The 9,570-nt window shown below is 35.0% G+C and overlaps 1 protein-coding gene across 1 annotated transcript in view; it reads right to left on the bottom strand.

Moving 5' to 3' along the window:
• Nucleotides 1-256: 256 nt before the first annotated feature.
• Nucleotides 257-9,570, bottom strand: part of BRIP1 (BRCA1 interacting protein C-terminal helicase 1) — a 118,594-nt gene continuing 109,280 nt past the window's right edge. The window contains exons 17-20 of the mRNA XM_034752655.1: nucleotides 8,908-9,020; nucleotides 5,486-5,568; nucleotides 3,443-3,766; nucleotides 257-2,541 (exon numbers count right to left, since the gene is read on the bottom strand). Coding sequence (XP_034608546.1) covers nucleotides 1,652-2,541; nucleotides 3,443-3,766; nucleotides 5,486-5,568; nucleotides 8,908-9,020 — 1,410 coding nt within the window. The 3' untranslated portion in view covers nucleotides 257-1,651. The remainder of the gene's footprint in view (nucleotides 2,542-3,442; nucleotides 3,767-5,485; nucleotides 5,569-8,907; nucleotides 9,021-9,570) is intronic.

Below are 9,570 nucleotides of genomic sequence, written 5' to 3'. Positions count from 1 at the left end.
CTAATCTGCAGCATTAGGATTTTGTGGAGCAACTATGAGTCAGACTAAATTTGAGTATAGCGACTGTTCTTATGTGAAAGGAGACTATTTTTACTTTATGTAATTTTTTTTTCTTTATCTGCTGCAATAGAGGAAACAAGAATTTGAGCCAAAGGTCATGTAATCAATTATAGGTTAGTGCTAAATAATCTAACGCAGTATATGCAAAAGAGATTTAATATTCTACCCATCTTTTACCATACTTGCACACATAAGATTTCATCTTCTTAAAGCAATATTTAATATAGAAAGAAAAGAAGTTGTTTAATTCACAATACTTGATGCAAGAAAACGTACAGTTTTGAACAAGGGGATATCATAGCATTATTTAGTCTGATTATTAAAGAAAACATCACATGTGCAATTCCAACTCAACTCCTGTGCCAAATATACAAATGTCCACATAAATATTTTACATTGTCCCAGGAGTTGTCCCCCCACACAAATGTACTTCATTAATATAACGATAGAAACAAAAACTAGTTTTTCTCAACCGTGTGTATCATAATGTTTCATCACAGCAAAATCCTTCCTTCTGCATTAATTTTCAATGTCAAATAGTTAATTCACCATGTTAACCTGGGATACACGTGAAGCCCTGGAAATAATTATTCCAAATTTTGTGTTCTTTAAATGTCTAATAGAAGTTACTGCTTTATTTTATAACATGAACTCTCTTTGCTCTGGTTTTCTGTAATAATGGCAGTAGGACCAAAATTTAGCACAATATAATCAACAAAAATGTTTGAAATATTTCAAAATAAAATATACACAGAAAAGTTTCAAAGTTCATGTATATTTTACTTGGTCAAATACAGCATAAGAAGTGCATTTATAAGGTAGAAAAAAGTGCACTCTTGTTTGGCTGTCATTACATCTCAGAACCTGACCATAAATAAAAAAGATCATCAAAGCAGCAAATTTTGAAGAGATGTCAGTGATATTAGCTTATCTCAACTTTCTATTTACACATGAAACAAAGGAAGAATACATAATAATGTTATTAGTACCATTAACCTTCAAGCAGTCTGCTCAATACTACTCATCTGCTGATGTGTTCTTTTTGTGAAGAAAGACTTGAAGGTATGGAAAATGGCTCCCCTAATTTGGGAATCTAGGGTTGCTCTCATAAATTACCTGGTGCTCGAGGAATGTGCATATTCTGCATATTAATTTTTTTAAATCTAAGATAAATGCACAGAATTATATCTGCTTGAAGTTTTATTTTCCTTGGGGGCTAAACAGCAATTGCTTGCTAGTGTTCAACACCAGATGAATTCAATCGACAACTGATCAACTTTGTCCTCACCCTATAGTTTAAGGTATAATACTATTGGGTCTACAATTTATGATTCCATGGGTCTTGTTTGGCTCTTCGGTCATACATTGTGAAGAAGAATCTTAATGAAGTCTGAAGAAAACAGCAGAGCAGTATTATTTGCATATGCAAAATACAAAAAATTAAAAAAAATCAAATCAGATAGAGATAAAATGAAAGTACAATTCCACCATTTCTCTACTAGTGAGGCTACATAGTCAATAAAAAAGCCTACCAGAAATAGAAGTGATTCATAATGAAGTTCATTTCTAAATTTCCTGTAAAACATGGTAGCTATGGACTAGTACTGCTCAATGAGAAGGAAGACACACCTTTGTTTCGTGATCTGGAAAGTTTACTTTTCTTTTTTCTGGTGTCCATTTCCTGATATTTTTTCTGTTCTACTTCTCCTACTCTAGTAATACTTTCAGCATCAATAACTGTATTACCCTTAATCTTGTCATTTTGCATTATTATAGCTAATTCTGTGTTCATGTTATCATTACTTTTTATTTCTCCAATTGAGCTTACTACTTTTGAAGTACTGATTTCAAAAAGATCTTCAGCTACAATGCAAGCTCCATGTTCATTCTGATTCACAGTATTATTACACGTTTGAATTAATGGTTCAATTTGCTGTTCCTCTGGTTCTATATCATCATAAAGTTCAGGTGTAAAATAGATACTGTCATCCTCAGCTTCTGCTTCTATGGTTACATTTAACATTGAAAGTTCAATTTTTCCTCTTACTGGAGATAACTCGATGCATTGATCTATGACTCTATTAGTGCAGAGGTGCTGCTCAGCAGGATGTTCTTCAGCAGTTGCAGCTTCACATATTGAGGAACTAGTTGTTTCCAGTTGTAATGCTGGTCCACTTGGTGTATGTTCTGTAAGCAATGACAACTGGCACTGGCGTTCATTAACAACAGGCTGACTAGATTCAATAGTTCTCCTTTTTTGTTTGCACATAGCTTTGGAGATGCATTGCTTTTCATTCACAGGCAGAGGTGTTGAAGTCAGTGGCTTATTGCTGAAGTATTGTTTCATAAGGTCAGAATTAGTCCAACTATTCCTTTTCTCTTTTTCTTTTTTGATGGCAGGACTTTTTGGTTTGGAATCTATATGTTTTTCTCTCCGCACTGTTTGGTGAGAATGATTTTCTACACCAAAATTCTGACCGTCTGTGGAAAATCACAAAATACAATAGTAATTGATTTCGTTTTTGCCCTTATTTTACAATAAACTTTTTGCACAGAATTTTATTAAGTTTACAGAATTATTGTTATTATGTGAAATGAAATCCAGTATAAAGGGTCAGATCATCAAATAATTATGCATTGACTTAAGTGGGACAACTCACATGCCTAAAGTTAAAGTGTGTGTTGAGCTTGTAGGATAAGAGTCACAGTCAGTATTTTTCACTTTAGATTACTATGTTCTCTATTTGCAAATTCTCTTATTTGTCATAAATGGTTAGGACTACAGATGAGCTTGAGCCACTAAATTCAGATTTTACATCAATGTAATCAACAAAATGTTGATGTAATTTGCATGCAGAATATTAATTTAGCCAAGCTATTAGAGGTAGGAAGTACACGTGAAGTACAATTCTCTAAACTTTGGAAACAATCCGGAGCCAAGATTGTAGCTCAGACTCAACTCCAAGTAAGATGCGAGTAAGTAAAATTAAAACAATGACTCCATATGTGAATTCAACTTTTTTTTGCTACAATGTCGACATTGGTAGATGTAAATTATCTTCAGATTATCTTCATATTTTTTCAGTACAGAACCAAGATAATGTCAGAGTTAAACATTTTTAAAATTACACCACAAACTTATCAAAGTTGTTAGTTTTAAGACAACCAGATGGTATGACAACTAATCGTTTAATCTCCTGAGCTAAGCTTATATATATTTGTGAGAAGTGGCCATTTTACAGCACAGCACTTCATAAATTTTTTTTTTTTAACGGGTCTTTTTCAAAAAAAAAAAAAAAAAAAAAGCACAATTTTATAGCCTACAGAAAAATATCAGTTCTGAGAACTGTTAATGAAGTTTTAACATGGGAAATAAGCATACTTTTCTTTGTTGCCATGCTGTTACTTGATTGACTGGATGCTGAAGGATTAACTGTGTTGATTGCCGTAGGCGAATGAGCTTCCAGGACCAAATTCTGCACCTTACTTTCAACAGGAACATCTGGTGACAGATGAATAGATGCCTCCCATAACGAAGTTGGTGACAGATCTTTTGAACTTGAATGTATGAGCAGAGATTCACTATTACACTGGGATGAAGAACCAGCACCCTCTTGATTTTTTTTAGCAAATGCATCCAACGACTCAAGTGCAGTACTAAAGTTCTCATGGTGCTGGATTTGTTGACGAACCCATTTGGATAATCCTAATGGAAAAAAAGATTGGTACACTACAACCAAATTTACTTTATCTAGATTATATACAGTAGCTATTTCAAGTTACTAAATTGGGCCCTGGTCCTGCAAATACTTACACATGTTTAGCTTCGCTCATGGGAATAGTCAGATTGACTTCAGTGGAACTACTCCTGTGAGTAAAGTTAAGCATGAGATTGTTTACAGGATTGAAGTCTTGCTTTTTTTATAGTTTTCTATTAACATTTTTCAAAAACTAGAGTACAGATGATGTTATCATTTGGTTTAAAAAATTCTCTACCCCATCTTCTCATTTTTCACCTACCCTTCTCTTAAAATAAATTTAAACTGATATCTACTGTTAAGGACAGCAGCAACGCTGAAGCCTTCCAAAATGTTACTACTGTTGTCCTTTGATATCCGTGTAATGTTTCTCTTGCTTTCCTTCCTGTGCTATTAATTTAAAGATCATGAATGATTACAAGAGGAATTTATGTATAGACTATATATTTATTACAGCTGTTTCACTGCATGACAAAAATCTAGCAGTATTTAAATAGTTTGCAGGTTTTGCAGATTAAAAACAGTGTCAGATTTTTTTGAAAGAATCACAATCATTTAATACTTCCAAAAATATCATACAAGATGCTCACATGAACCAATATTAATTTTTATAATTATTGTATATCACAAATCTTAAACAAACAAATGTTTTGATGAATCAGGAAAACTGAAGATTGAGAAAATTAATTTTCATAAACATTAAAAATACACCTTTTAATCCCTTAAAAATACTCTATATTAGAAAAGGTTTTTTAATTAGCTTTTATTCTTTGAAAAAAAATTACGCTTACCAAATTCACAAACTCTTAGTGTGAGTGTGTAAATTACAATACTCTGCTTTCTCCCTTTTGTTTCCTCTCTTCAGTTATCTAAGCATTTGCCTAATACAAAACAACATGTCAGAAAACTGCTTATATGGCAGAATCTGAGCTCCACCTGCTGACTGGACATGAAAATTATCTCCTTTACATTATCCTTTTACTGTGGTTGTTTATAAATGGAGAAGGGGCAATGAAGCTATGCAATCTATTCCTAAGAAATTTCTCCTTGACTAGTGTCATGTAAGCCTTATTTTTGTTTTAGCTGCATTAATTTTACTAAACATGAAGAAACTGAATTGATCATGACAGCACAAACAAATGTTCAACGATGCTATGAAAGGAACGGCGGTGCCTCTACCTGTTCATGTCTACAAACCAGCTGGTTAAACCTCTAACTGCTAACATTAGCCCCTGCAGTTCACTATGGGTGCAAAACTACTCATACAAATGAATGAAAGTCGATACCTTTATTTTTATATTTACCATGGATAATAGTTCTTAAATATGTTATAAATTTCATTTTGGAATATGTCAGTTAAATTCGGTAAATTGAAGTTTCCTCAACAAATCTTACTACCAGCATGTTCTGAATGGGAATTAAATTAAAATAACAGAATGACTAATTTGTGTGTTTCATTGCATTTTAAGCCTGACACCCAGAAGCAGTGTTTTACAGTTGTTCAGAATTCTAGCTGCACAACCACAGAACCGAGTTTAATGGATATATTTTGTTATAGCCTCCCCCCACATAACAGATTTCTTTGGGAAATCACCTCTTGAAGTCTAGATTTCCCAACTCAACATCCTAATACTAGGATCTTTCCCAGGAGAATCTGAATATCTTACCAGTTATGTATTTATTAGGGTTACTCCTGAAGCGATCATCAACTAACACAAGAGCACCCCAATCCTTTTTGTGACGAATACACCTACAGGAGAACAATGAAAAAGAATTATAATTAAATAAAATAGCATCTAAAACTGGAAACTATTTCTCTTTTGCATACAGTTGGAAGCACAAAAGATGCAAAGATGTGTCAGATGTGCTTTCCTGAGCTCCAACAAAAGGGATATCTGTCAGAAGGAATGTAAAAACTACACCTCTACCTCGATATAACGCTGTCCTCGGGAGCCAAAAAAATCTTACTGTGTTATAGGTGAAACCGCATTATATCGAACTTGATTTGATCCACCGGAGCACGCAGCCCCGCCCCTCCGGAGCGCTGCTTTACCACGTTATATCCAAATTGGTGTTATATCGGGTGGCGTTATATCGGGGTAGAGGTGTATATCAGAAGATAGTTAAGCATAGAAACTGCTTTTTCACACAATTCATAGAATCACAAGAGTGACCATTTGATGACACAAACTAGGAGGTCACACATTATTTCACAAACTGAGGACTTGATGTCTAATAATTACAACAGATGTTATTTGTTTGGCAATCTACTGTTGTGGGAAAGATAGGATAAGTACTGAAAGGAGAGTATAGAAGAATGTAGGGGCAAGGTATGGGAATGCACTGAGTGTGGTTGTACAAAGATTTATAGAACTATGTACTTGTTTTAGTATTTTCTGGCAAGGTTTTAATAAAATAACGTTCTATACAAAGAAAACATCAAGATGCAAGGTAATGATGGCTGTTGACTCTGTAATTAAAAGTTTGTTAAAAAGTGGCTTTCTGAAACAATCCTGAAGTGCCACTTTATATGAATCAATTATTTTTATAATACATTGACCTTCTACAGTGTCTTTCAGATAAGGGTTTTCAAAGAATTACACAAAAATAAATGAACTGGACCACACAATCCCATGAGAGATACATAAACATTATCCTCATTTTACAAATTAAGGAAAACTGATTCAAAAAGTATCAGGGGGTAGCTGTATTAGTCCGCATCCACAAAAACAACAAGGAGTCCGGTGGCACCTTAAAGACTAACAGATTTATTTGGGCATAAGCTTTCATGGAAGAAAAGGAAAGAAGAAAAACCTCACTTCTGAAGAAGTGAGGTTTTTTACCCACGAAAACTTATGCCCAAATAAATCTGTTAGTCTTTAAGGTGCCGCCAGACTCCTTGAGGCAAAAAGAAGTCTGATTGGATATACAACGTCACTGTGTCTAGAGATGGGATTAGAATCCAGATCTTCTAATTCACAGCATCATAACTAGCTCAGCAAAGAATTTTTTCTTGAATATCTTTAAAGCCTCCCATGAAAGAAAAAACTAACAAAACAATTCAAGGCAAAAGATTCCTTCCGAGCTTTTCATTTTTTAGTGCTTTAATAAGTGCTGTTTTAACTTGCCATTTAAATGAATTATACCCACTGGAAACATATCCCACACGTTTAGTAAAGCAGCATTGCAAGGAGTTCATCGCCCAGTTGTCACCTGGTCATGCACACCATCTGGTATATTCCCAGAGGTTGTTATTACATTTCATGGACTTATGTTACTTCATATACGGTAACAGCACTATATTAAGAGAAAAGTGCCAGATTCAAGACTAACATGTTTCTGCTCACTTCAATCCCTGCAGGACTCTTTTACAGAAAGAAGCTTGCCTATCTGCGGCAACCACTTTCTAGGACTGTCAGCAAATACTATATTTTGATTTATATTCTCTTTTTATAAATGCACTGAAATCTACTGGCTTTTCTTTTCCAAGGCTCAATATAATAAAATCTGGGTCAAATTATAATATAAACCAGAATTATTCTCCCTTACATGAAACTGAGCCTTTTCCAAATACACCAGTAGGGGAATCTGTCTTTCCCTTTCGGCTCAGATTAAAGTGCATCCATTTAAAATGGTTAGTCATACAATGAAGACCTTTCATTAGCAACAGATTTTAAGTGGAAAATGTCTATATTTTTAGACAGACAAAATAACCTGTATACTACACAACCAAACTCTCTTCCTCAAACTCACTTCCTTCAGTAAGTCTTCCATCACTGATCACCACTCTTGCACCCTCCTGGAACTAAAATTTTTTATTTTTAAATTACTCTCACTCCCTAAAAGGAAATTAACAAGATTGATATCTAACAATGAGTATGTATCATGATCTTTTACTATTCTCCACCATATTCCCCCAATCCCTTCCCCACCCGTCATATATATCCCTCGCATGCTGTATTAAGTCAAATTTAGGGTACTTCTGCACTGCACACTTCTCTCGGTGCTGTGTATGTAGAGTACATACCTGCAGAGCCCCACAGCATGAGAATAAACAGCAGCAGAGAGAGAGAGGCATAGCTTAGGCAAGAAGAGTAAAGACACGTCTGAAGGGTGGAGGTATGTATGTGAGTACAATACTATATAGGCTCTATTCACCCAAACTGTGCCTCCCCATCTACACTGCTAATTTTGGCAGTATAGTGTCCTGCTGCTGGAGCCATTCCCCTCTGCAGGAAAGACTCCCCCCAGGAGGGAAAGGTGTGGGTGGTTGTGGGAGGTGGTGCTTGGGCATGTAGAAAGCCAATATATACTCTAGGTTTCTAGTAGGTCTCCACTCGCTGAAGCAGTGCCGCACTGGCTACACGGCTATTTATACCCATTCTCGCTGTGGGTTTAGTGTCTCTACTCTATATGCCACTGCAAGTGTAGACCTCACCTCAGATTTGACCACAATTAGTTGCAATAAACACTACTCTTTTAGAAAGTCTCAGTGACAGCAGTCATGCCAAAATGAACCCAGTTACCATGCAATCTCTTTAAAGCAGTACGGAGGACAACAGCTTGGTTAGATTCTCACTCCTCAATCTTTGTTCAGCACAAACATCAGCTTGCCAAATATCTTGCCACTTGATTTGCAAGACGTCAGTCCACTTTTAACCATGTTAATTGTTACAAGACTTTTGGTCCATAGAGTACTCAGGGCAGAAATATTTACAAGGCAGGAATTATAGTTCTGAGTTATTTACTTTGAAATGAAAGATACCCACTGACTTAAGCGTCAGTCGGAAATCTTTGCATTTGATTCTTCCATGGCCCTAAAATATGAAAGAGTTCCTGAATTTAAAAGGGCAATACAGTTTCCTAATTAGTATTTGCTTGACGTGTTTATGGCAACCCCTTACAGTTAGATTTTACTGATGCCTATCTGAAGAAAGAAGAAATCTGAATATCTGTATTTTAAACAATTCCAAGGATAACATGAAGATGACGTGCAAAAATACCTCCAGTGCTAAGAATGAGGGACTGATCATGTTCAAGAAAGGAGTTTAAAAATGAAAATATTTAAATAATATTCAGTTTCTCTTACCTGCCCAGTGCCTGGTTGAGAGCTCTGTAAGCTTGAATTTCATACCACTGGCTACCTGGTAAAAGGCCTCTTGTCTTTGAGTGCTGGTCATTGTATTTCCTCTTTAACTCAACCTAAAAATAAAGTCAAAATATTATTTTAAAATATTTCCTTTTGCAAAATTATATAGTAAAATGAAAAACAGAACAAATTGGTTAATCAATTGGGTATGAGAGAGTGAGGGAGGAGGCTGTTAGGTAGAACACTGTGTTAAAAAAATCTCTTCCTTTCCAGAGATTGTGCTTAAACCACAAGTGAAAGTGAGTTTGGTGCCCATCTCAGACTCTATTTGTTCACAACAAACCACTACTAACCAATTAAGAATAATTACCATTCTTTGCTTAAGATTAGCCTTGTGCTGTCTCAGACTAAAGGCAGAGCTGCGTGCCTGGTAATAGCTAATATTAGTGTCATTTGCATAAGAACCACCGTTCATCAAATAATTGAAATAATATTTTAATGCTAAACTTCTAGCTCTCATTTTGCAAAAATATCATAAAATCCAAAATTGAAAGTTTTATCACAAATTTTTGGAATGTGCAAAGTGGAGATAATTTTGGACATGCGTTTTACTGTATAGACTCATCAGTGTTTATATATTTCAGTTGTACAGTAAGTGTTGAT

Source organism: Trachemys scripta, chromosome 18, assembly GCF_013100865.1.
Source record: "Trachemys scripta elegans isolate TJP31775 chromosome 18, CAS_Tse_1.0, whole genome shotgun sequence".
Classification (NCBI taxonomy): domain Eukaryota; kingdom Metazoa; phylum Chordata; order Testudines; family Emydidae; genus Trachemys; species Trachemys scripta.
Note: the sequence above shows the minus strand (reverse complement) of the source record. Positions and strands in the feature narration are given on the sequence as shown.